At 49.5% G+C, this 27505-nt stretch overlaps 1 protein-coding gene across 4 annotated transcripts in view; it reads right to left on the minus strand.

Moving 5' to 3' along the window:
* LOC138807776 (kinase suppressor of Ras 2) overlaps nucleotides 1–27505 on the minus strand; it is a 200803-nt gene that overhangs the window by 122772 nt on the left and 50526 nt on the right. For all 4 annotated transcript variants that reach the window (XM_069993534.1, XM_069993533.1, XM_069993532.1 and 1 more), the window contains exon 4: nucleotides 18586–19081. In XM_069993534.1, the coding sequence (XP_069849635.1) occupies nucleotides 18586–19081 (496 nt within the window). The remainder of the gene's footprint in view (nucleotides 1–18585; nucleotides 19082–27505) is intronic.

Here is a 27505-nt window from a genome sequence, read left to right on the forward strand (position 1 = left end):
AAATGGGACCCTTGTCTGTCTGCTATCTCCAGATGACTTAGCAGCATGTAACAGACACTCAAATATTCCAAATACTTGAAAAAGAACATAATTTAGTAAAACTCAAAAACAGGAACTAGAGCGAGACATCAGACACACCCATCCTGACTCAAAAGGGGAGAGGAGGAGAAAGGCGGGGGGGGGGGGGGGGGGCGGGGGAGGGCAGGCGATGGAACCTGACCCATCTCGCTTCACCACATCAAGGTGAACAACTTTCGAAGCCGATAAACAGTGTCAAATCAGGCCTTGGTCTTGGCAGAACTAACTTCCTTATTGAGGGCCCAGGGGCCCCCATTTCATGCCTCCTCTTCCTCCACCAAACTAGGACAAAAGGCGCACACAGAGTGAGCAGCCGGCGCAGGAGCAGTGGCTGCACGTGAAGCCTCTAGAATGCAGCGTCTGCTAAGGACTCTCCCATTCTGATGCAGCCAGGAGCTCACAGCTCATTCAGCTGAATGAGTGGCAGCTGGCTCCCAGGAGACCCAGGAGGACACTCATTTCCTTCTCCTCCTCTCTGATCAACTGTCTCAGGAAAATCCCCGCTCCAAAGATGTTGAGGAAGAGAAGACAGCCAGGAATGGAGTTGGAGTCGGAAGAGAGCTGGGCACATGGCTCAAAAGTCAAGGCTGGGTTTACACCACAAACTCAGGGCTCTGACATCTGCTACATCTTGGTAGAACCTGTTTGAGTCCACCTTCAGGTAGAAGATGGTTTCTTTGGCCCATTCAGTAAATACTTTGGAGCATCAATAATATGTACATTGGGCACTGGTGGCTCATGCCTGATAATCCTAACTATTCAGGAGACTGAGATCTGAGGATCACAGTTCAAAGCCAGCCCAGCAGGAAAGTCTGTGAGACGCTTATCTCCAGTGAACCACCAAAAAGCCACACTCAAGTGATAAGAGTCCAAGCCCTGAGCACAAAAAAACAACTCAGGGACAGCTCCCAGGTCCTGAGTTCAAGCCCCAGGTCCAATACTAAAATTAAAAAATCAAGTGCTTGTTAAGGCTGGGGCTATGCTGGCGGGGGGAGGGGCTGTGTGCTGGGGCTGGGACTGAGCATGGATCTGTGCCCCTCACAGGCCCTGGGGCTCTGTGCCAGGAACTAAACGGGGAAAGCAATGAGGAAAACATGCTTGGATGCCTCATGCTGATTTCCAGCTCTGAGAGAAACCGTGAAGAAACTGTGCCCCAATTTTCATCATTAGTTCCACATCCTGCAGGAAAATGCCCTGCACATCCTGAGTGCGAGGGAAATCATCAAGCACACCACAGGCCAAGCACTCCAGCGAGAGGAGCACAAATCTCTCCTACCACCCTCCTTCAGCCCCGCCTGACCGGGGTGAGCAGGATGAAGGCAGAGCCTCTCCTTTTGCAAAGAAAGTAGGGGAAAAGACCAACCAGCTGAGTATGTGTCCATACCAACAAGTGTTCTAGCAATTTCTAGCCCTTTCCAGATGAGACTAGAATCCCACTGGGGACAGGATGTGGCCTAAGTGTTCAGATTAGTCACCTTCCAGAGGGGCTGAATCGTGGACAGCCTTTCTGGTCTCCATGCCAGGCAATGCCAGAAACATCCACTGCCCCTTCTCCTCCCTCCTTCCTTTCCCTCCCTTCTTCTCCCTCCACCCAACTATGACAACCAAAACAGAGTCTAAACACAGGGGCCCCATGCATGGCCGGAAGCACAGGGTGAGAACTGAGGGCTGAGGACAGTGGACTGGACACACTGAACGAGCCGGTCCACTCCTGCCCCACGCCAGCAAAGGCAGCGGCAGGGTTGCCAGCTTCAGGGGGCAGGATGGTGGGCACTTGGTGAGCATTTGAGACATGCCCCGGGAGGATGTGAACACACTGAATCAGAGCCCCAGATCTGAGGACAGAAGTGACTACAGCACAACCCGGCCTGGCAGGTAACGAGGACATTTGAATATGGCTTCTTGCTCCAAACCCTCAAATCACTGCTTCTGTTTTCTTTAAAGACGGAGAAAAAATAAAAAAAAAAAAAAAGAGGAGAATTGACAGGTGACGGGGAAGGCCTGGAGGGCATCTGGGTTTTGTATCTGCCTCTCATCTTTTATTGAACAAGGAAATGGCGTGGGGGGGAGGGAGTGATGGGATTCTAAGTACAATATGAAGACAAGTCTTCCCTGAGGCTGGACAGGAAGGTCTGCTCAGCTGGGCTTGGGGGGACCCAGGCACCCCACTTGCTGTACCCCACATGCTCTGGGAGGTGGGCCACAGGGAGCTGACTTTAGACTAGCCTAGACAGAAGCAAGCCTTTTGTGGGCTTTGGAGTCATGGGTTCAAATTTAACTTCTAGGGACTCTAGGTCAGGCTTTGGACTTGTCATTTAACTTCTGGGGACTCAGTTTCTCCACATGAACCTTGAAAGTAATAATACTCATGGTTATAAAGATTAAAAGAGCATCACAAAGCTTTCAGCTCTGGGCAAAACATATCCAAGAGCTAAATGAGTTAAATGTCTCATTTACGCCAGTGATTTTATTTTAATGCTCGCGATTGTAATGTACTGCCATTTCTACCTCAACCATCCCAGCACCATGTCATGCCTTTTAAAATGTTTCATCTAAGCCAGGTGCCACTGGCTCACACCTGTAATTCCAGCTACTGAGGAGGCTGAGATCTGAGGATCTCAGTTCAAAGCCAGCCCAGGCAGGAAAGACCATGAGACTCTTATCTCCAATTAACTACTAGAAAACCTGAAGTAGAGTGCTGACTCAAAGTGGTAGAGTGCTATCCTAGAGTGAAAAAGCTCGAGTGTCGAGGCCACAAGCTGCAGCCCCACAACCAACAAAACAAACAAAATAAAATGCTTCATCCAGCTGAGCCAGTGGTATACCACCTGGAAGCCCAGTGCTAGGGAGGCTGAGGTAGGAATTATATCCTATCTCACTCTTACCTCCATCCCTCCCACAGCCACCTCTGCTTCTAGGGGAAAAAAAGCTGAGCTTAGCCTGGGGCCATTCACATAGGGTCGTTTGCAAGGCCAGGCAGGGAGAGATGACAGGTAAATATGATAGATAAGACAGATGACAGACAAATATATGATAGAGAAGACAGATGATGGATGGATGGATGAAAGACAGATGATAGACATTTCCAACTGGCTCTGCATATTTAGAACTCTGACAAATGTGTGCATAAATCTCAGCATGTTAACCATTATTCTCAAAGAAGAAAAGAAAGACTCACAGCAAAAGTTTAAGAGCAATTGTTTTGGGGGCAAAAATCTGGTAAGACGGACTAAGGGATATGTGCTGTGACCCTCTCGATTCTTCTTTAGGTTTACACTGTTACACCAGCACAGGCAGATGACTACTCTCATTTTAAATGGGTGGAGCGGGGACAGGAAGGGACTGTGAGAGAGAGAGAAAGGCAGAGAGGGAGGCAAGGAGGGAGAAAGGGCAGGACCAAGGAGAAAAAGGGCACTGGGCACCCAAGCTCCACCCTGTGGCTGCCTTCCGCCCTCCTCCCGGCTAGGCCTGACTGAGCTGCTGGGGACCAGTGGAGACAAATCACCCCAGCCTGATTCCAGGTTCCCCGGGGCCAGCTCCCCAGGGCAATGTGAGCGGGCGCTGAGCTGCTGATAATGTCTGGGGGAGACGGAGGCAGCCAACCAGCTGCCCACACACACACACATTTATCTTATCCTTTCCTCTGTTCATCTATGTCACAGAGAGAAGGGAGGAACTGGCTCTCCCTGATTGGGTGGCAGCTGCCTGCTTTCTAAGCATGGCCATTACCTCTTCCCGCCAGTGCCTAGCACTGTGACACAGGCCGCACCGACTTCAGGTTCAAGGCTCGCGGATCTATTCTTCTTTCTGGAGCACCGGGTAGAAGATGCTCAGTCCTTCTTCAAAGGACTTTTAGTCACCAGCAACCTCTCCTTCCTCCCAAGGCTTGAGCCTCTTCTGCCGAGTCCTCGCGCTCCCCCACCCCCTCAAAAAAAAAAAAAAAAAAGCCAGAGAACATTCCCAGAGTGCAGCCAAAGGAGGAGCCGGAGAATGTGCTCACCGAGGCTCTGCCTTGCACCTGGCACTTCACTGCCCCTCCCATTACACCCTGACTACCGCCTCTATCTGAAGCAGGAATTCTCAGAGAGGTTAAATGACTTACCTAAGGTCACACAGTGCACGCTCCCAGGGAAGTCATGGACTCTCAACCCAGTCCTCTAAAGCAGCTGCCTCCCACCTACCCAGCCACCCACATCCTTTGGTCTTCAAGTCCCAGTGACCTTCACAGGGACACTGTGTCCCAGATAGCCCCTGGAAACATGTCACAGCGTGGGATGTGGGTGCTGGAGGCAGCCAGTGGCAGAGAGTCTGGTTAGCACCCACTGCGCACAGCCAAGCCAAGAACCATCCTGAGGCCAAGAAACTTCACTGCACAACGTCCGGGGTCCTCACTTCTCCAGACACCTGAGAAAATCCACTGTGGGCTCTGACTTTTTTTTTAACTCACCTGGTAGTGAGCTGGTATTTAGGGAATCTGCCTCCTTGGGTTGCCCCTGGATACATAAAACCTCATATAAATTCACGCTCATGCTCGCTAACTCGGCCATATTCTCATTACTGGGCGCCGGCTAAGTTTCCCTCCATGGAGAGCAATAAGGTTCTAGGCTTCCTGACAGGGAGACTCAGCTGTAATTAGCAGTCACAAACCTTTAAGCTGACTCACTTGCCAGTGGGGGGGAGGGGAATCTACCTGCTGTGGCCATGCCTCCTCCCCCCACCCCATGCAAATAAAACGCAGAAGGTAGGAGGAATGCAAAGAGGAACCTCAATCCCCCATCCCAGCGCCTAGAAAGCAAAGAAGAGCCCCAAGCAGTGGGCGCAGAGCCCAGAGAAAGGTCACGAGCCAACTGCCAAAGTCTACTCATCTACCTATTTATCCATTCATCCATTCACCAATTTGCCTAATATCCTTCTCTCTATTCATGTATCCATTCACCTGCCTATCCATCCATCCTTTTATTTACCTACCCCCACCTATCAATCTATTCATTCACCCATCTATACCCACCTAACCATTCATCCATTCCCCCCTCTGTCTGTACAACAAATATTCTGTAGCACTTTGGATATCAAGCCAAAAAAGTCTCCTTTGGGTCACACTGGTCTTCAAGTTCCTGGGACATGTGTTTTCCTGTCTTTGGGGCCTTCTCTCTGGAAAACTCCATCCACCATGGCCCCACTCTCTTGACCATTCCTCTGTTCTCAGCTTCAAATGGACAAAGACCACATCTGGACTACTCAACTATTCTCAACTTTGGCACCCTGATTGTTTCTTTCCCAATATTTGGAATACCGTCAGATTATCTGGCCACTGCCAGGAGTTTGCTTTGTGCCAGCTTCATCATTAGCAATGAATTCCATGAAGGCAGAGATCAAATCTTTCTCACTTGCTGCCAAGCCCTCAGCATCTGGCACACAAGAGATACTTAAGAGATAAGTGACTGAATGGAATGAATCAATGTATGGCCTCCACTCCTTGTACCAAGAACAGCTCAGATTGCACAATCATATCCAATATGGCGGCCGTGGCTAAAAAACGAGCTATCCTGAACTAAGATGAATTGTGAACTTCTAGTACATGTCCTGATTTTAAAGACTCCCAACTAGGTAGAGGGGAGGAGAAGGAAAATAATGTAAAATACTTCATCTTAAATGGATTACTTGTTAAAGTGACTTTTCATCAATTGGGTGTAATTATTAAAAATCAGTTCCATCTGTTTCCTTGACTTTTCAAAAGGGGCTACTAGAAGTTGTTCATTACGAATGGTCCACATTTCAGTTCTACCAGGCAGCCCTCATCTCAAACAGCCCGATTCTCCTCCCAGATTTCTTACTAATTACCTCTCTGACCTTGGTCCAGTCAATTAACCTCAATAGGTCTCAGTTTCTTTATGCAATAAATGAATTTAAGAATTGCTAACCCGCTGACCACACAGGGTTTCCCTGTGGCTCTAAGGAGACAGCAGAATCAAAAGTGACTGCGGGAACTTTATTCAGATGAAAGCGTTTCTGTAATGAGGTTTTCTGACTGTTACTTTCCTCTCTAGCTCTGGATATATTATCCAACTCCCTCCCAGACCTCATGGTCTGGCTTGCTTTTTTGACTTTTGTTTTTGAGATGGGGTCTCACTGTGCATCCAGGGTTGGCCTGGAACTCACTGTCATCCTGTCTCAGGAGGACAGTGCCCTTCTCCTGCTGGGATTAGGGGCGTACTCCACCATATCTGATTATGTATGGCCTGATGTTTTTTAACTGGTTCATTCACAAATGAATTTCAGAAGCCAAGGAGATGAGCAAGGAAAGTTCATTGTGAGACTCCTCAAGGTCACCAAAGTTGGTATGATCCACTTCCATACTTTCAGGGTAATCTTTCAAGTTACCCTGAGAAGGGTAACTGGGTTTATTCAGACCCCCTGTCTTCTATTATAACAGCACCATTTATCTGGGCAAAAGTTGAGGATTGGTTCATCTTTAAGCTGGAGGTGACACGTCAGTTTTGTACAACATATGGGACAGGCAGGTGTGTGTACCTGCCTCAACCAACTACCCCCACCCGGGACACACTGATGGCTTCAAGGTTGATTTGATGGATTCTAATGCCAGAAAAACTTCAAGAAAGCAGTTTCTTTCTCCACTGAGGTTATAAATCTGAAACTACTTGAAAAACAGGGTTGGGGGGGAGGGAGAGAACCATGACAAGAGAGCAAAGCTCTCATAGAGCAAGTAGTCAAAACAGAGTTCTTTCCACATTTGCTTAAACACCTAGATCTCCAGATCTGAATCCCACTATGCCTATGAATCTCGCAGTCACAAAAGCCAGCAAATAGCCAGGTTAAGCTGTGACTTAATCAAGGGAAAAGATCAAGGACAGCACATTTTCAAAGGAATTTATTTTCTGACTCTCAATTACGATGCTAACTCCACCAGAATTAGCAGTGTGTTGTCTAGAGGCGCTTGGAGGTGCTGGAGACATGGTATAACTAAATGGTGAATTAAATGGTCTCTCCTAAAAGCACTGAGAGTGTGCAGAGGGTCATGAAGAAAGCACAATCTCTAGAGCCATTTTGCCAAATCCCTATAGTTCACTGATGTGGAAGGAAGGAGACAGCTCAAAGTCAGGGTCAGGCCTACCCCTGCCATTGGGATAATCTAGAACCCAATACGGTGGCTAACTCCAATGGTTACTGAACCCAAGAAGGCTTATTAGTATACTAAATGCTCAACCATACTGAATTTGAATTGGTTGAAATTCACTAATGGCCACTTGGGGCTAGTGGTGACTACACTGGACTGGTTGGGTCTGAGCAGATCTATGGAGGGGATCACAGATCATCTCTGTGCAGATTTCAGGAGACAACATCTCAGGAAGGAGGTGGGGGTCCTTCTGCCTCTACCCAGCACGTGTGGGAAGGAACCCCACTACCACCAAAAATGATGATGGTGGTGGTGGTGATGATGACGATGATGATAAATTTGTTGAAAAGCTCCAAGCCTGGTATGTTGGTGCCTTCCTATAGTTTCAGCTACTTGGGAGGTAGAGGCTAGAGAATCTTGAGTTTGAAGACAACCTGGGCAAAAATAGTGAGACTATCCCAAACATAAAATACAAATAGGCAGGCATGTGGCTCAAGTGGTAGAGCACTTGCATAGTATTTACCAGGCCCTGGATTCAATCCCTAGTACAAAGACTAGGGTGGAGAAAAGTCAAAACATAGTGTATAATAAAATGTAAAAACTCAGTGAAATCCAAATAAAATCTGCATCTGAGTCAACAGTGCTTTCCAATGTCTGAGTCCTGTTTGTGACCATGAACCAGTTACATAAGAGCAGCTGTGGGAGGAAGGATACAAAAGAAATTCTACGTGAAAACTTTTTGTGACTCTTAAACCATTTCATAAGAAAAGGATTTCTTGGGGCTAGGAAGGTGGCTCAGTGGTAGAGCGCTTGCCTTGCAGGCCTGAGGCCCTGGGTTCGATTCCTCAGCACCACATAAAGAAAAAAGAAAGAAGCCGGAAATGATGCTGTGGCTCAAGTAGTAGAGTGCTAGCCTTGAGCTGAAGAGCTGAGGGACAGCATCCAGGCCCAGAGTTCAGGCCCCACAACTGGACCAAAAAAAATTAAAATTAAAAAATTTTTAAAAAGAAAAGGATTTCTTTTTAAGAAAAGCTGCTAGGAGCCAGGCAACAGTGGCTCATGCCTGTCATCTTAGCTACTCAAAAGGCTGAGATCTAAGGACTCAAGTTCAAATCCAGCCTGGGTAGGAAAGTCCATGAGACTTTTACCCCCAATTAACCACCAAAAATCCAGATGTGAAGTTGTGGCTCAAGTGGTAGAGTGTTAGCTTTGAACAAAAATGCTGAGGGTCAGCACCCAGGCCCTGACTGCAACAACAACAACAACAAAAATGGAAAGAAGGGAATGAAGGGGAGGGAAGGGGAGGGGAAGGGAGGGGAGGGGAGGGGAAGGGAGGGAAGGAGGGAGGGAGGGATGGTAACTTATCCCTGTAATCTTAGCTACTCTAGGCTGAGATCTAAGGATTGAGGTTCAAAGCCAGCCCCGCAGGAAAGTTCACGAGACTCATATTGGAGCTATGGCTCGAGTGATAGAGTGCTAACTAGCCTGGAGCTAAAAAAGCTAGGAGTTAGCACTAAGGCCCTGAATTCAAGCCCTAAGACTGGCACACACACACACACACAAAGAAAAGTTAATAGGGTTTTCTAGAAGTTGTGTATTTATTGTGTTTCTCATCATTCTCAATCTTGTGGTTCATAAGACTTGTAAAGATGTCCAAAAAATCCTCAAATTTAACCTGCAAATATTTATGTGTTTTAGATTGAAGTTCTCTTTTTTTTTTCCTTTTGAAAAATCACTGAGATTTCAACTCAGGGCCTCACACTTGCTAGATGGGTACTCTACCACTAAGCGACACCCCAGATCTTCTTTTGCACTGGTTATTTTTTAGCTAGGGTGCTCAGCTGGACCTTAATCGACCTATTTTAGGCTTCCCATCCTAGCTGGGAGGACAGGTGCAGAACACCACACCCAGCTTCTACTGACATCAAGTCTGGAAGACTTCTGCCCAGACTTGTCTGGAACTGTAATCCTACCTTTCATTCTCATCCTCCCAACTGATTAGGATTCTAGGTGTGAGCCACCAGTGTCCAACACAAGCGTCTTAAAACCTGTTCATGGACCTTAAATCTTGTTCATGGACCTCTGCCCCATGCTGCATAGAGTGTGTTACAATGACCCCATGCCGTGGCCATCTACCACCTGCAACTGCAACAACTACCCTTGGTTTGAATGGCCATGCCATGTGCAACTTAATGCTCTGGTTCCATTCTGGATGGTCCCGTGGCTTTAGATGGCTGCTGCTGCTGGGAGTGGCATCTCTCTGGATCATCAGCCTTACCCCCTCATCCCCACTCTCATTCAATCCTGGGCTGCTGGATGCCCCAGGGCCTGAATCAAACAGAGGGGTTAGGGTCAGCAATGCCAAGATAGGACCAGAGTTAGCACCCAGATGCATAAAACAGACCCAGATAAGGGATGTTTTCCATCCCCCCTGGGGAGGCTTGTGCAAGTGTTCACTGGGCCCCATGGTTGACTCATTCATTAGGGAGGAAGAATAGGATCTGCCCCTGCTGATTCCAGAAAGACTGGGGGGAAGGAGGACTTCAAAATGTCTACAGAGCCTGGAACAAGGCGGGATAAGACCTAAGCCACCTGTTGAGATACAATGTTCTCAGGGTAGGTGCTGACTATCCTCATGTGGTACCTTTTCTCTGTGGCTTAGTTTGTTTTTGAGTGTGTGTGTGTGTGTGTGTGTGTGTGTGTGTGTGCGCGCGCGTGCGTGCACATACACATGCACACGCAAATATACACAGAGTGCTGGGATTCAATTCAAGGCTTGCTAAGCAAACACTCTACCACTTGAACCATATGCCAAAACCTTTTGCTTTTACCATTTGTTTTTCTGACAGGGTCATATGCTCTTTGCCCAGGCTAGCCTCAGATGATGGTCCTCTTACCTATGCCTCTCCAGTGGTTGGGATTTTGATAGGCATGTACCACCACACCCAGCTCGGGATTTTTTGTTGTTGTTTTCTTGTTGAGATAGAATCTTGTTCACTTTTACCTGGATTGGACTTGAACTGTGATCCTCCTGTCTTTACCTCCCAAGTAGCTCAGATTACAGGCATGTACCATCAAGCCCTGTTGTTTTTTGGGGGGTTGTTTTTTTTGGGGGGGGTCCAATCATGGGGCCTGAACTCTGGGCCTGGGTGCTGTCCCTCAGCTCTTCAGCTCAAGGCTAGCGCTCTACCACTAGAGCCACAGTGCCACTTCCGGCTTTTTTCTTTTTGCTTATGTGGTGCTGAGGAATCGAACCCAGGGCCTCAAGCATGCAAGGCAAGCACTCTACCACTGAGCCACCTTCCCAGCCCCAAGCCCCGTTTTTAACGGCTCAGTTCTTAAAGCTGTATAAATAAAGGCACTAAAGAGAAAGGAAACTAGGATGCACATTCCTCTTTGTTATTGATAAGGAAAAGGAGAGAAGAAAGCAAGAGTCACTGGAGAAAAACGCAAAGCCAACACACCTGCCTCTTGGCCCTACCATATTCCAAGTCTGTCAATTTGTTCCACCTGTGCTTGCCATGGTTAAGTAAACTCAGAAATTCTTCACCAGAGGCCAAGTTTGCAGGGCTGCTCCCAGCAAATTGGCCCAGGCTGACATCCCAGCTGCTGTCCATTATAAGTTGGTACAGAACATTAACTTCTGAGAGGCCCCTATGGTGCCCAGAGAGCCCCCAGCCTCCTCACATTGCATCTTGAAAACCTAAGTGGACAACTGAGAACTCAGGATGGTTTTCCCGGCTGAGCAGCTCCTGAGATCCACTGGCACCAGAAGTGCCAGCAGGCATGGAGAATGGCTCTGGTGCCCCTCCCTGCCCACCTATCCCTGGCAGTCCCTTCACGTGCTGCTGGGGGCATGAGCAGACAGAGCAAGCTGCAGATGCCAAAGGGGAAGCAGGGAGGTGGTGGTCTCCAGTCTTCCATGCTGCCTCTACCCACAGCAAGTGGCCACAACAAATGTGCAGAGCCCAAAGTCACGAACACCACAGCCTCTAATGGTCAAATGATTCAAGTGCCCAGACTGCTCTCTACCTGGGCTTTTTAAGGTGCTAACTTCCTCATGGGGGAAACATGTATATCAGGGGCTGGTACCCAAGAAATACAAATTTCCTCTGGTGAGTTGAGCACTGGTGGCTCACACATACCTATAATCCTAGCTACTAAGGAGGCTGAGATCTGAAGATCACGATTCAAAACTAGCCGGGAAGGAAAGCCCATGAGACTCTTTATTTCAGTTGACCAATAAAAAGCCAGAAGTGGAGCTATAAAACTTAAATGGTAGAGCCCCAGCCTCGAGTGAAAAAGTCAAACAAGAGTGCAATGCCCTGAGATCAAGCCCCAGTACCAGAGGTGAAGAGCGCCTGGAACCCCCTGACCTACAAGCATGCCCCCCACCCTACCCCAAGACAGTCATTTCAGCAGCTCTGAGGAAAGATCCCGGGAACTCACGCCCAAGGCCCAGCTGCCATGGCACCGTGAACATCTGTTGCCTAGAAAACAACATGTTAGCAAAGTCTCTGAACTGCATGCAGGTCAGAACAAGGCTGAGATTTGGGAATAAGAAAGATAAAGATGGTCCCCTTTGGCCCTGCTCTCTGCCATGTCTTCTGCCCAACAAGATTAAGTGTAGAAAGGAAGCAACAGGCTCAGTCAGCGGTGGTAACCTGGCCTCACAGGAGCATGGCCACCAGCCCCTTCCTTGGTACCAAGGAAAGAACTGGAAGTCAGCTCCCAGTACTTGGGGACTGAGAAGAGCACTGCCTTGTTTATTCATTTGACAAGCACTCACTGAGCCTTCAATTGTGTATCCCATGCTGTTACGTGAAAGGCGAGGTCATAAGGCCAGGAGGTAGCCAGCCTGTCATCCCAGATACTTGGAAGGGCAAGATGGGGATGATCATGTTTTCAGATCAACTTGGGCAGAAAAGTTTATAGGACGCTCATGTCAACCAATAATAGCTGGGCAGGAACGGTAGTTTGTGCCTGTCATGCCAGCAATAGGGGAGGGGAAAATAGGAAGATCACAGCTCAAGCCAGCCCAGACATAAAGTCAATTTCCTATTCGAAAAACTGAAAAGAAGAAAGAGCTAGGGGCATGGCTCAAGGGGTAGATTACTTGCCTAAGCAAGTCCAAAGACCTGAATTCAAAACCCAGAACTGCCAGGGGAGGGGGAGGGGGAGATATGACTATACCTTTTGAGCCAAGGACAAGGTTCTTAGAACTACTTGAAGTCTGCATACTTCAGGAAGTGAAATCAAAGCTGGTGGCACCTCAGGTCTCATGAGATGCCACGGCTTATCTCCCCACCTAAACACACCCCAGCTGGCACCAGGGGGGATGTGATTGACTAATCATCTCAATGCCTGCACCCAATTCAGGGGGTGGACACAGAAGGGCCACCATTCTGATGTCCAAAACACAGTCCACAAACACAACAAGAGACTGGAAGGAAGAAGTGAGAATTACTGCGAACAGCAGGAAGTTGGCCTGTTTTTCTGGCAGCGTTGGGACCCTGGCCATGGTGGAAAGGGGTCCCAGCTGGAGGCCTACGGAGTTAAGATTTTTCTTCTTCCTCTATTAATTCGAGGTAATAAATACTTGCAGCCTGAGGAAACAGGAGGAGTGATGGAGCGCTCTTAGCTAGCCACCAGACGGCTGCTGGCCATGTTCATTTCCATGCACGGCCCTGATGGGGTCCACTGGGAGCTACTGTCTGGGCATCGGGGTGATGCATGCGGGAGCAACTGGTGCCAGAAGAAGGTCTGGGGCTCCCTGTGCTGCCACCAGCCACGGGGAGCAGATGGCAGCGTCTCCCATTGACTTCCGCTCAGCTGTGTCACCAGAGCCACACTCGGCTGTGCTCGGGGAGGCAGAGGGCATGCCTGCTAGAATTAATTGATGAAAGAGAGGACAGGAAGAAAGACTCCGAGCAGCTGGACTGAGTTCCTGAAGCCAAAATGCACCCTGGCTAAAAGGACTCATGATGAGTCATGGCCCTTGCCCTAAGATCCTTCAAGAAGGTTCCCTACTGACCTCAGGATAACCTTAGCTCCCAGGATCTCCTGTTTAGTTCCCCACACAGCACATTTCAGCTTCCAACATTCACACCTGCTGAGATATCCAACCTGGAAATGTCCTCCTCTCTTTTTCTGGCCACTTCCTATAAACTCATGTGAGGGCTGGCAAACTTCAACTCACAGGCCAAATCCAGACCACCGCTTGTGTGTGTAAATAAAGTTTTACTAGAGCACAACCGTGGACGCTCATTTGCATGCTAGTATGGCTGGTTTTGCTTGCAGCAGCCGAGTGGAGAAAAAGCAACAGAGACCATGTGGCTGTACTGGCCACGAGGCAGATGCATTGACTCTTTGTCCCTTGATTTTACTCAGCACATCTCATACAATGCTTCCTTCAGGAAGCTGTTCCTGGCCTCCCAACATGTCTTAGGTCTCTTCACCTGGGCTACCTCAGTGCCAGCCTTTCTTCCTTTAAACTGAATTATACCTGGGATTTCCAATCTGTCTCTTCTAGACCCCAAGTTCCTTAAGAAAAAGACTGGAGGTTTTGTTTACTTGTTGTAGTATCTGTTTGAAACTCCATGCCCCAAGACTCTTACACAGACCTTGGACATCTTACAGGCACCAAAAACCTAAGTTGGCTATGTGATATAACAAGCAAATATGTGAATGTATGGACACCAATCGTGCCTCTGTCAGGAATGAACGGAGATGAAAGGGCCCACTCAATCACACATCCCATAAACAGATGACCCCCAAATACCTTCTGAGGCACCATTCCCAGGTCAGACCAACCATAGTGCAGGGCAGTGTTGCACTTAAAAGTTGGGGTCCAGGATCCTCAAGGCTAAGCAGGCCCCACATCCTGCAGTTGTTTCCAGGGTCACCCAGGCCCTGTGTTATGCTGCCCATCACATTGCTGTTTTATTCTGCTTAGTTCTCCTCTGCTCCCCGGGAAGTGCTGAAAAACATCGCCCTCCACAGAGGCCCTGCTGGGACACACTGTGTGACGCGTGTACACACGAACCAGTCTCTACTCCCAAAGCCTTTCCTGGAAGGCAGTGTGCACAGCGCCAGGTAGAGCTCTATTTCCCTCTAGGGCCACAGACTTCACTTTTAATGGTTTCTCTATCACGCTCCCTGCTTGGCAAATTTCTAGGGCTCTCAGTTTATCCAAAAGAACTATCCTGCCTGGCTTGAGGTGATGCCCTGTCCCCTGGCCACCATGATCTGAGATCTCAGAGCCAGGCAGCTGCCCTGTGTGGCTCCAGCTTAGTGCGGAAGTTGGCCCTGGAAGGAACTTTTTTTTACATCTTCCATTTATCATCCTTAAAGGTTCATCTCAAATCCTATCAGATAGATCAATTATCCAGAAATGGAGCAGGGCCTTCTCCTGGCTCTTCCCCCGACAACAATGGTACCACCCTCCCGAGTGGGTACATTTGGGATATTTAATTTGGCAAATGAGTGACAACCCCTCCTGGAAGCCTGGCGCCTGCCTGTGGCAGCTCTGAGAGAAAGCAGAGGAGCACACGCCCAACCCCATTACCAGGAAGGACGGAAAAAAGAAGGCATAAATCTACCAGCCCAATGGAGGCCCTTGGGAAAGCCTTCATCTCCAGTCTCCAGCACAGGAGGGCTCTTAGTCACACCCATTCACACTCAGCTACACCCCACAAACTGAAACCACCTGAAATGCTGCTAGCTAAGGATTATCTGCTCCCAGCTTTTTCTACTCACAGTCTTCTTAAACCTCACCCTAAGCGCTAGTCCACAGAATTAAGGACTCTGGGGAAAGGATGGGAATCAGATTCATTGAGCAGGCCAATTTTGATGGTTTGATTGATGCTAGATTGGTTGATGATTGACTGAGACTTTTCCAGACAGCTGTTCCAGTCCCAACTACACATAGTACAGCCCACGCCCGGACCACAAATCTGAATTTGATGGGGTAAAGAGAGTGAGGTTCAAAAACAAGATTTCTTCTTGATCCATAAGCCAGGGGTGGTAGTGTTTGCCTGTAATCTCAGCTATATAGAAAGCATTAATAGGAGGATCTAGGCCTAGGCTAGTCTACGCAAATCATGAGACCTTATCTTAAAAGAAAAAAAAAAGATGATGTGTGGCTCAAGTGGTACTGCAGTTACCTAAAAAGTATGAGCCCCTACTCCTGAATTCAAGCCTCTGCACGACCGATAAAGAGGAAAGAGAGTAAGAGAGAACTAAATATCTCATGCATGCACATAAAGACCTGATTAGATGCAATCAGGGATTCATATGGGCATATTAATAGAAGAGTAATTAGAGTAGCTCACTACAGCAAGGGAAGGGGGAAATTCTCCTTTTATTGCTTACATTTTATACAACTTGTATTTGCCAAATAATGATGTACCAGGAGTTATTTCTCTATTTAAAATGTGTAGCTGAAAATTACCTCTTAAAAAAAGGGTATGGAAATGAAAGATTTACAAGAATCCCTTTTTAATACTGAGCTTTTTTAATGCATTAAAAACAATTTGGTTACTTCACAACCCATGGCAAAAAAAAAAAAAAAAAAAAAAGAGGGGAGCAGGTCATTGGTATCACAGCCGACACATAGAAGAAAGTCAAACAGAACAATGTGTAAATCGTTACACACCTAAGAATGTTTAGGGTTTCTTTCCTGACAATGGCCCTGGGTGTGAAAGTCAAGCTGACTAGACCCTCCAGACTAGACTCCCCTCCATTACCCTCCTTCCTCTCCCCGCCCTCGCTCTCTGGACTGTAGCGAACTGGTGGTGCTTACTCAGCAGTGTGCCATGAAGCCACAGTAACAGCAAAGAAGGCTGGCTAGAAATGTTGGAGAGATTTCCACCCACAGATCTATGTCAACTTCTCCACCTCTTTCCTTTTTCAATTGTAATACCACATTTTCCTGCAAATGATGGACCATTCTTTTTTGTGGCCAAATAATATTCTTTTTTTTTTTTTTTTTTTGGGTCCGGTCATGGGGCCTGAACTCTGGGCCTGAGCACTGTCCCTCAGCTCTTCAGCTAAAGGCTAGTGCTCTACCACTTGAGCCACAGCGCCACTTCCGGCTTTTTTCTTTTTGCTTATGTGGTGCTGAGGAATCGAACCCAGGGCCTCTGGCATGCAAGGCATGAGGTCTACCATTGAGCCACCTTCCCAGCCCGCCAAATAATATTCTATTGGTTATATATGCCACCTCTTCTTTATCCACTCATCCAATGATAGGTATCTAGTTTGATTTTTTTTTTGTATGCTACTTTGAAAATGTGAATTAAAAACAATGTGTGTGTGTGTGCGTGTGCACGTGTGTTCCTGGGGCTGGAACTCAGAGCCTGAGTGCTATCCTTGAGCTTTTGTGCTCAAGGTTAGCATCCTATCACTTGAGCCACAGCTCTATTTCTGGCTTTTGGTGGTTAATTGGAGATAAGACTTCCCTGCCCCAAATGGCTTCAAACCTAGATCCTCAGATCTCAGTCTTCTGAGTAAAATACAATGTTAATGTTTAAGAAGATGGCATACACTGAAGAATACATTACATAGATATATCAAGTTATCACACTGGGCTCCATATATACATAAAATTAAGACAATAATTAATATGCAAAAGTAAACAAAATAGATGTTTTTTAAATGTAGTGCTACACATACGCTGGATATCTGCTTATGTACTATGACTCTCTGGGGGTCCACTAATGAGTATAAAAATGTTTACCTCTTATCCATGAATCAATTTTTGTCCTCTCAAGAAGGACTTCCACACTACTGGGCTGTACTGGAAGTGTACAGAGAAAATGCAAAAGCCAGGCAAGCACTGGTAGCTGGTAACCCTAGCTACTCAGAAGACTGGGAATTCATGGCTAGACATCAGGGGGGAAAAACAATCCCAGAAGCGGAGGTGTGGTTCAAGTGGCAGAGGGTCAACCTTGATCAAAAAAAAAAACAAAAAACAAAAAACAAAAAACAGCAAAGCAAGAGCATGAGGCCCTGAGTTTAACCCCAGTACCAGAAAAAAAGAAAAAAAGGAAATGTGAGAAGCAATATATACTTCCCACTGTGTTGATAATAGCCCCCTGAGTGGTTTAAACTTGCATCTTTGTTGAGAATTACTCGCTAAGAAAGTGAAAGAGCCTTTCTCCACTTGTGTGTGTGTACACCTTTCATAATGATGCCAGAGGAATAAAGCCACACACTTGTAAAGTGAAAAAAAATAAATAGAGAGAAAAGGAAAGGGAAAGAAGACAATAGATCTTTCAGGAGCATTGTACAGAAATGTGGATTTGGTTAAGACCAATCTTGGCAACATTACTTGACTACCAGGTGCCCAGCTGAGCCCTTGCTAATAATGTCTTATTTTCTGGTGATGCTCTTCCTGAAGAGGCCCAACAGAGGCTACCAGGGAGGTGAAAAAGAGAGAAGGGAGGGGGAGGGAAGGGGGAAGGAGAGAAGAGCGAGGAGAGAGGGGGGAGAGAGAGAGACCATCTGATAAACACACTTATGTGTGTCTGAAAAGGCCAAGGATAGAAGATCTTACTGAAGCAGACTTCCATCAACCCAAGACCTCCCAGGGTGCCTTGTTGTTCCAAAGTTAGCCAACCTGAGAGAGAGAAAGCAGCAACCCAAATGTTCTAGAACTCTGAGGCTGCCTTCCACCAGACAAAAGGTTTGGCCTCTCAAACCTTCTTACCCACTCCCTAATGGGGTTCATTCTAGAATCAAAGTTATCTAGAGAATTCTCAAAGCAAAAAAAAAGTGTACATAATGTATAGAATGTATAAATATCTGTATAAATGCATGGATACACACACATATATGAACAAGCTTCATAAAACAACACTGCCAACACCTGCCATACATTCTAATATATTCCACTCAAAGTTCTATTTCCCTTTTGGAATGCTGGTCACCGTGTATTCAAATGTCCCATCACCCCACTAATGGGTCATAACCTCCAATTTAAAGATGGAAATATACTCCAACCACCCAGACCCGCAGCAAGAATGCTAAGACTCAGTGAGGTCAAGGCTAAGACCCCAAGGCTACTTCCTAGCAGATCTGGGAGCAGCAGAGACCAAGTCAGGGTGGGCTGATGTCTGCGCAGTGATTAGAACATCTCCCCATCAGTGCTTAGCTCCACACTTTTACCTCACTGGGGGTTGTGGAGGTCCCCAAGCATTCACTTGAGGGTGTACAGGTCTGGACACAACACCCCCTGGCACTCTTTTGAGGGTGTGGGGGTCCCCAGACAATTACCCCGGCACTCACTTGGGGGCATGGAGTCCCCGGGCACTCACTCGGGTGCGCAGGGCCCTGCACTCACTTGGGGGCGTGGGGTCCCCCGCACTCACTTGGGGGTGTGGGCCTCGTCCGGGCGCTGGCCCAGCTGGAACTCGTGGGACTTGCTGCGGTGCAGCGCGGTGAAGCCTGGGATCAGGTGGATCAGCTTGCGGGAGGAGGGCGGCGGGGTTCCGGGGGGCTTCAGCTTGTTCCTCCTGCGCGCGGGCGGCGTGCCAGGCGGGGTCACCGTGACGATGTTGGGGGTCCGCGGCGGGGTGCGCGCCGCGTGCCGCTGCCGGGGCGAGGGCGGCAGGGAGCGGGGTCCCGACTCTAGGGGCCCCGGGCGGTCCACGGAGAGCCGGTCCCCGTGGGCCCGGGGGTCCCCGTGCGCCCCGGGCGCGGGGTGGCACAGGTGCGGGGCGCAGCGGGCCGGCACGCGGGGGCTCGGGTGCGGGGCGCGGGCGCGGGCCGCGGGCTCCGCGGGGCACAGCGGGCTGTTCTCCTTGCCGGGCTCCGGCTCCGGCGTGGGCCATTGGATTGTCCAGTCTTGCTTGGAGGGGTTCCCACCTGCGTGGAAATGGGAAACACGTGAGCCGAGGCGCACCCACCAGGTGCCTGTGTGCGCCTGACGTCGCGCTTCGTCATAGCCACCCGACGTCGTGCGCATGCGCCGTCTCACTAGCACGTGGTAGCCCCAGCCGGCCGTGGGCCAGTCACCCGGTATGCGCATGTGCATGGCACCGTGCGTCCCTTACAGCGTGCGCACGTGGCGTCACGTGCAATTATTACACCGCACGTGTACCATGTCATAGGTACACAAGCACGTGCGCGTCGCCTCGCGTGTCCCTTTCAGCCTACGCAATTGTACCACGTGCCCGTGACGTCACGGGCACCCCGCGGCACGTGCACACTGGATCCGTGCCACACGGCGACCCGAGGTGGACAAGAGTAACTGTAGATGAGGACGCTGAGGCAGAGAGGGGGAGCGGAGGCCACACAGCAGGGAAGGGCCGCTGGGCTGGGGCGCATCCGGGGAGGGAGGGAGGGAGGCCCCGCGGGTCCCAGGGAGGGAGACCGGGAGGGAGGGAGGGAGGCCCGGCGCAGGATCCTCCCCGCGGGGGCCCGAGCAGCTCCTTCCCACTCGCATGGAGCCCGGAGGTGGGAGGTCGGAGGTCGGAGGTCGGGCTGGTGGATGCGTGTTGATCAGGCACAACGTGTTTCCCGGCTGTGACGCAGTGTCTCCACGTGTGACCGGGTAGCGCGGAACTCCGGCGCGGGGGTCCCGGGGTGTGGCAAGGACAAGTCCCCCGGCTTAATGACTGGCCAGTGTTGCGGGCGTGTTTGTGGACAGCAGGAGAAAACGCCTATCTGCAAGATGCCACTGAAGAGTAAATGAGATGAAGGTATACGGAGCCTTGTTCCTGCCTGACGCAGAGCCAGCACTCAACATTTCCCAGTCCTTGTCTTACAGATTTTTCCAGGTGTTACCCTCATCTCTCCAAGGGCAAACTCACCCAGCCCTTATTGAGGTTGAATTGTGCTCCCCCAAGAAAGATACACCGAACCCCCCCCCCATGCACTATTGATGAAAGAGTCTTTGCTGATATAAACCATGATGGGTAAGAGGAGCATGGTGGTTCATGCCTGTAATCCCAGCACTGGAGAGGCTGAGACAGAAAGATCATGATTTCAAGGCCAGCCTGTGTTACTTGGTGATATCCATAAAGAGGAAAAGACAGGATCAAGCACAGTAGCTTCATACTCAAGAGGTTTTAATAACTTTAAAAAAGACACGTAGTCCAAGTGGTAGAACACCTGACTAGCAAATATGAAGCCCTGAGTTCAAGCCCCGTACTAAAAAGAAAAAAGGGAAACAGAAAGAAAAAGAAAAGGAGGGACATAGAAAGGTTGAATAAAGATGGATATAGAGATTGTAAGGATGAGGCTATGAGCCAAGGAATGTTGGGCAGTCCTGGCCCTCACCAGACAACACCCAGGGAGAAAGAGGCTCAGAAAAGATTGTTCCCCAGACTTTAGAGGGGTACAGTCCAATACACAACCTGACTCCACACTTCAAGCCCCAGAACTGTGAGAAAATTAAATGATAGGGGCTTCCTGACAGCAGCCCTGGAATGTTCCAGCAAGAAGCAACGACATGTGTTTCATGCCATCTCATAGCGAGCGTGTGAGTTAGAGGGTCCAGCACCCTTCGTGCTGGCCTGCATCCATGCTAGTGGACAAGAGACCGCAAGTCGGCAAAGTCATCTGTGGCAATAGGAGATGCTCCACTTCCCTAAACAACCTATAGTTCCTCCAAGGACACACACACACACACACACACACACACACACACACACACACACACACACACACACACACACACACACTGCACTGCGCTGCGTTCAAGGAGGTTCAAGCTCTCCCTGCTCCCCGCCCCCATCTTTGCTAATTTCCCTGCCTTCCCTAAAAGTTTCTTTTCAAAGCCTAAAAAGATCAAAAAGGATGGAAGCCAGTCTTCACCTGCCCCTCCCCACCAAATTCCCTTCGCCATGAAATATTCTTCCTTTCCATCCCCTCCATCTCAAAATCAGAAGTCTGGGGATGAAAAAGAAAAAAGAAAAAAAAAAGAAAAAAAGATCTCATTTCATTACCCCAAATTGCTGGCTGCTAAATTGCTAGCGACTCCACTCCGCATGGAAGAAGCTACAGAAGCATCTCAACCCACCCTTCTTCCTTTTGATCCTCTTTTTAATAAAGTCTGAGGGAAAAAGAGGTAATTTTTCATTTTAAATAGGAAAGGTGTGGCAACAAGGAGCTCCAAGGGATACTAATCGTCATCTTCCCTATCTCGTCACCCGTTTCTGGAAAGTCATTTCATTTCAAGTCTTGAGATGGGCGGGGAGACAGGAATGGGACTTAAGAAATGAAAGGTCTCCAGCTTGATGAAAAGCATTTGCAAGGTGCACCATTTTTCTTTTGGCCTCCTCTGATAAGAGACTGAGAGAAATAAAAGCCATCTCTCGAGGGGGAAAATAATTTCAGGAAATCTAGGCAAGTGTCTAAGTTCTTTGTCACTTCCTATTAAACCTGTATAAACAGGCAAAAGTGTGGCTTAGAATTTCAGAGCGGGCATCTGAACATCTGCTCCCTGCCTTTGCCTGCCACAGACAGCTCAGGCAGAGAGACCCTGGGCGGGGGTTAGCAGTTTAAGGATGTGCATGAATATTTCCAAGTGCTTGTTAGTTGATCCCTATAACTTTTGGGCAAGAGGCAGAACTTTCAGACACTGCTTGAAAACGTGTCTGCAGTCATAAGTATAGAAAATGATAGCAGCCAGGCTACAGTGGCTCATGTCTAGCATCCCAGCTATTCAGGAGACAAAGATCTGAGGATCGCAAATTTAAGCCAAGCCTGCCTGGCAGAAAACTCCATGACACTCTTATCTCCAATTAATTAGCAAAAAGCTGCAAGCGGAGCTGGGGCTCAAGTAGTAGAGGGCCAGTGTTGAGTGAAAAAAGCAAGCTAGAGCATGAGGACCTTGAGTTCAAGTCCCAGTATGGGCACAAAATCAGCACCACCACCACCACCACCCCACCACCACCACCACCACCACCACCACCACCATCATCATCATCATCATCATCATCATCATCACAGAGCAAGTGAAACTGTCTAGCATTGATTTCTCATTTAATAGCATCACAACCGTGGTTATGAACCAACATGGCAGATTGATCCTGGCAGATGGGTAAGGCTCCCAATTTGAACTGTTCACTGGGGCTGTGGTCTGATACAAGCCCCCAAAAACTCAGGTTTGAGAGGGGGTAGCGAGCATGGCTCGGTCACAGTGGGTGTGGTCCAGTGGGCGTGGTCAGGCGATGGGGGCCTGATGTACCCATAGTGGGCTTAGCTGAGTGGTAGAGCACTGCGTAGCAAGCGTAAGTTCAAACCCCAGTACTGCCAAAAATAAAAAGAAGGGTTCTTGCGAGTTGGTGGCATCTTCCCAAGTCTGGGAGCAGGTATGACTGGGAGAAAGGGTCTGCTTACATCAACCCCAGTCCTGCATCCCCAGCATCCCTTGGCAGACCGGAGTACCCTCCACCCAGGCAGCTATTATTAGGAGCCTGGTCCTGTCCCTGCTCCTGGCCCCATGGCTGACTCATCCCCGACTTCCAGTCTCGGCTGCCGGTTGGCTGAGATTTCTCCAGAGAGGGAGATGGCGTTCGTGATTGATGCGCTCGATCATAAAAATAACCAGTTATTTTCATGCAATGAGTCACCCCTAAAAATACCCCAGTGCTCGAAGGGCAAACGCCGGGGGCATACTCACTCCCACACTCTACTCACACTCAGACACACACTCGGGCATGCACTCACACACTCGTGTGCATGCGCCAGTATGCACTCACACTCACACCCATACACATTGCCACACACTGCCACACGCACGTATGTGCACGCGTGCGCGCGCACACACACGCAGAGCTGTCCTCAGGCTGGAACACTGACGGGATATGCTGGGAGCCTGGCTCCGCCCTTGAGACAGCAGGCAGGCATATGAGTCTCTGCCTGCTGCTATGACAAAGAAGACACTCTATGGCAGCTTAATCCCACACCCACTTCTTACCCTAACCACGGGTGGGCTGATGTCACAAGCAGGTCTGACTGGACTGACATCAAGATGTCAACAGAAGCTGGGCGGCAGAAAAGTCTGTGAGACTCTTATCTCTAATTAACCATCAAAAAGAAAAGAAAAAAATGGAGCTCTGGCTCCAAGTGGCAGAGCACTAGCCTTGAGTGAAAAACCTAAGAGAAAGCACCCAGGCTCTGAGTTCAAGCCCCAATATTGGCGCGCACACACACGCGCACACACACACACACACACACGCACACACACACACAGGCACACACACAGGCAGCCTCCATTACTGCTTCTCTCAGTGCCATCTGATTGATAATTGCAGCTGACGCTGGGTTGATAAATGGCCTATGCATTGTCATTACTGAGTGTTTACCTGATCTGTTTAATGAATATTAATTCGTAAGAAACAATATTTCCATTCTTGAAGCAATTCGGGGCAAAATGATGTTTTTCTCCTGCTCTCCCTCCCTTCCCTCTTGGAGAGAACACAGAGTTAAGTAATAACAGGCCTTGTCAGGGTGATTTATGGTGCATGAAGACAAAGAGAGAGAAGGAATTTGCTCTCCTTCCTCAGGTGGTGCCTGAGGAAGGAAATGGAGGGAGAGAGAGAAGGAGAGAGGGAGGGAGAGAGGGAGGACTGCCATCCCCCCAGAGCTGGGAGCAGGCAGTGGGGGGGGGGGTGGGTGGACTTCTAGGCCAGAGAGAAGAGGGTTTGGGCAAGACAGAGGATGAGGTAAGTTCATTGTCTAGGATGTCCCTAGGAGCATTGGAAGCTCTGTCCTGGGAGTACCCCCCCCCAGTGCAACCCAGACGGGGTCACTCCACTTAGAGCTTCAGGAGTTCTTTCCAGAGGATGCCTGCTGGCTGTGGGCAGCAGGGTGTGAGGCCTGATACCCACTCTATCTCCCAAGAGACTCCCCTGTCTGCCCTGGCCTTCCCCATGCTAAAGCGCTTATTCAAGTTAGGCACTGATGGCTCACACCTGTTTTCCCAACTACTCAGGAGGCTGAGATCTGAGGATCGAGGTTCAAAGCCAGCCTGGGCAGGAAAAAATATTTATGAGACTCTCATCGACAATGAACCAGTAAAAAGCCAGAAGGAGGGCTGTGGTTCAAATGGTAGAGTGCTAGCCTTGAGCAAAAGAAGCTCAGGGACAGCACCCAGGCCTTGAGTTCAAGCCCCAGGATCAGTAAAACAAAAGAATGAATAGAATGTTCTGGAACAACCCCCCCAGAGAGGATGTGGGAGGAAAGGTGTCTGTCTGGGGGGGAGGGGTCTGTCACTCAGCCTCAACTAGCACCCCATGCTGCAGGCATGGGCGAAAATGCCACAAGATGCCCATGAGCACCAGTGTGCTTAGCTGCGTGCTACAGCAGAACTGGCATTCACTAAGATGCTCAGCTGCTCCCATCTCCCCAAAAGGAGGCTGGGTACCGTGAAGCAGCCCTGCCATCCCTGCCGACCCCCGTCCCCTCCAGGACAAGCAATCTTCTTTCTGTCTCTGTGGATTTGCTCCTTCCCAGCCTTGAAATGGAAGCCAGCCACCTGTGGCCCTTTCTTGGTGTCTGCCTCTTCCTGGGTTCAAGGTTCAAGTTTCACCCACCTGGTGGCACGCGCCAGTAGTATCTCATTTCTGTTTAGTCACATGGCTGTGCCGGTGTTGGGTGAGTTGGAAACACAAACATCTTCCCGCACAGGCGGGCGGCACAGCAGGGCCTTGAGAACCGCGTGGCAGTCCCCAGCACCTGTCACCATCCATTACCAAGGGCCCATTCCGCCAACCCAGCCCTGATGACACTTCCTGTTCTTGGGATGAAATCCGCGCTGCCGCAGGGGGGCCGCGGGGTCCTGATGAGACCTGACAGGGGAGACGCTGAGGGGGGAGACAATGTCACTGCCACCCACCACCAGCTCGTAGAACAGAGAGAAGGAGACATGGAGCCGGCGATTCCCGCCAGTGTGAGCCTCCCCCTCCTCCCTACCTTACAACCACAGAGCCACAGGGACAGAGGGGTAAAGAGACAAGAGGCCCACCGCCAGGCACCCCACCCCCACCCCAAGACCTGGCCACCGGGGAGCTGCCCACCAAGGAACAAATGGATCTGAGTGATTTTTACTCAAATACTTCAGCAAACTAGCATTCTCATTTCTCATTGAACTGTATTTTTTTCCCTATTTTTTCCCCCTTGCTGGAAATACTGGGATTTGAGCTCCAAGCCATGCACTTGCTAAACAGGCCCTCTACCACTTCAACCATACAGCCCCAGCCCTTTTTAACTTCATCTATTTTTCTAAGCGAATCTTGCGTTTATGTCTGGGCCAGCCTGGACAGGGCCAGATCACAATCCTCCTACATAGCCAGAATGGCGGGCATGCAGCACCAGCTTTTTATTGATTGAGATTAGGGGAATCTCCTTAATTGTATGGTTAGGTTAGTCTAGAATTGAGATCCTTCTCATCTCCACACCTCCTGAGTAGCTGGGATTACAGGAGTGAACCACTGCATCCAGCAGGGCTCTACACTATTTCTACCAACTGCCAGCAGATGATGAAGTAACCCTTTCTCCATTTCAAAAGTGATGTCTGGTTCTGATCTTTCCCCCGATCATTTCCGGCTAGCATGCAGAAGAAATGTGGTTAACATGGCCACTGCTCTGAGAAGATGGCTTTGCTTTGCAGCTACCCCAGATGGTCGGCTGGTCTTTGTGTTTTCTTTTGAGGGTGCTATTTTGGTTGCTCCGAGAAAAAAAAAAAAAGGAAAACAGGGATGAAAGAAAGAAATCGGTAACACTAATGAGCTTATAACGCAAAGCTAAAAATAAATGGATGCAGGGGCATGACGATTGTGACAGAAAATTAAGTTAAATCAAAATGGAAGTGTTCTGGGATGTTTCTCAAAAGGCACCAGAATTTGATAAGTTGACGAGTCGTCACTACATCCATCAAGAAAGAAGGGGTTTTTTCCCCCAAACAATGTATGTCCAGCTGTCTGCATGGCAGAAGTTTCAGAGTTCCACAAGCGAGGGGTGTGAGGAAGTTATCCCCCCATAGCGCCCCAACCTGGCCCTAGGTGACCTCTTCCCTCCAGGCCCTGCCTGCCCCCACACCTACCTGAGGCCAGCCCCCATGGCCACACACCTGTGTGACAACATGGGGTAACATGTCCCCCCCCCACTGTGGCTGTAGGAGAAACAGCCCCATCTGCTCTGCTCCACCAGCTTCAAGGAAGGCAACTTGGGAGAACAGCACCTTGGGCACTGGCTTCTTAAAACACAGTCCTGTCCAGCCTGGGCAATAAATACCAAGGGCTTGGCAAGAATGCAAAGTCCCCCACCTCAGACCTACTGAGCCCTACCTCCTGGGGGGTGAAACCATGCCTCCTGAGGATGAAGCCCGCCTCTGGAGACTAAAACCACACCTCCTGAGGATCAAGCCCCACCTCCTGAGACTAAAACCACACCTCCTGAGGATCAAGCCCCACCTCCTGGGACTAAAACCACACCTCCTGAAGGTGAAGCCCCACTTCCTGAGGATGAAGCCCCGCCTCCTGAGACTAAAACCACACCTCCTGAAGGTGAAGCCCCGCCTCCTGAAGATGAAGCCCCGCCTCCTGAAGATGAAGCCCCGCCTCCTGATGATGAAGCCACGCCTCCTGATGATGAAGCCACGCCTCCTGAGGATTAAGCCTTGCCACCTGAGGGTAAAGCCCTGACTCCTAAGGGTGAAACCACACCTCCTGGGGTTGAATCCATGCCTCCTTGGGTGAAGCGCCACCTCCTGGGGGTGAGGCCACGCCTCCGGAGCATGAAGCCACGCCTCCTGCATTTTTAGTTGTGCTGCTGCTATCCTGTCACATGCGTGGCGATTCACACCCCAGCCATAGTGGAGCTGGTCAAACCAAGCCTCTGTGTTTCTCCCAAGAGCTCAGAATCTATAAGCAAAACACAACGGCTGCTTCCATCATGCCTAAGGTCCAAGTGCTTGTCACACACTCATAACTGAAGCAATGACCCAATAAGTAGCTCTGAGCCTGGAGCCCAAGGAGCACAAGAGGTATTGCTCTTTTTCGGGGAGAAGGGGTAGTACTGGGGATGTGAACTCAGAACCTCGCTCTTACTAGGCTGGTGTGATACCCCCAAGCCACACCTCCAGGCCAGGTTTTCACTGGTTGAGCACCTGAGCCGCGATCAGCTTACACTCAAGGTCCCTGTTGTCTCTGAGCTCACAGCCGCACACACTTCTGCATCCAGCTGCTCTCCACCAAGATGGAGTCTTGGCAAGTTGCGTCCCTGGCTGGCCTAGTCCTATGATCCTCCCAATCTCAGCGTCTCACACGGCTGGGATGACAG

Source organism: Dipodomys merriami, unplaced genomic scaffold, assembly GCF_024711535.1.
Source record: "Dipodomys merriami isolate MVZ:Mamm:240054 unplaced genomic scaffold, mDipMer1.0.p SCAF_433, whole genome shotgun sequence".
Classification (NCBI taxonomy): Eukaryota; Metazoa; Chordata; class Mammalia; order Rodentia; family Heteromyidae; genus Dipodomys; species Dipodomys merriami.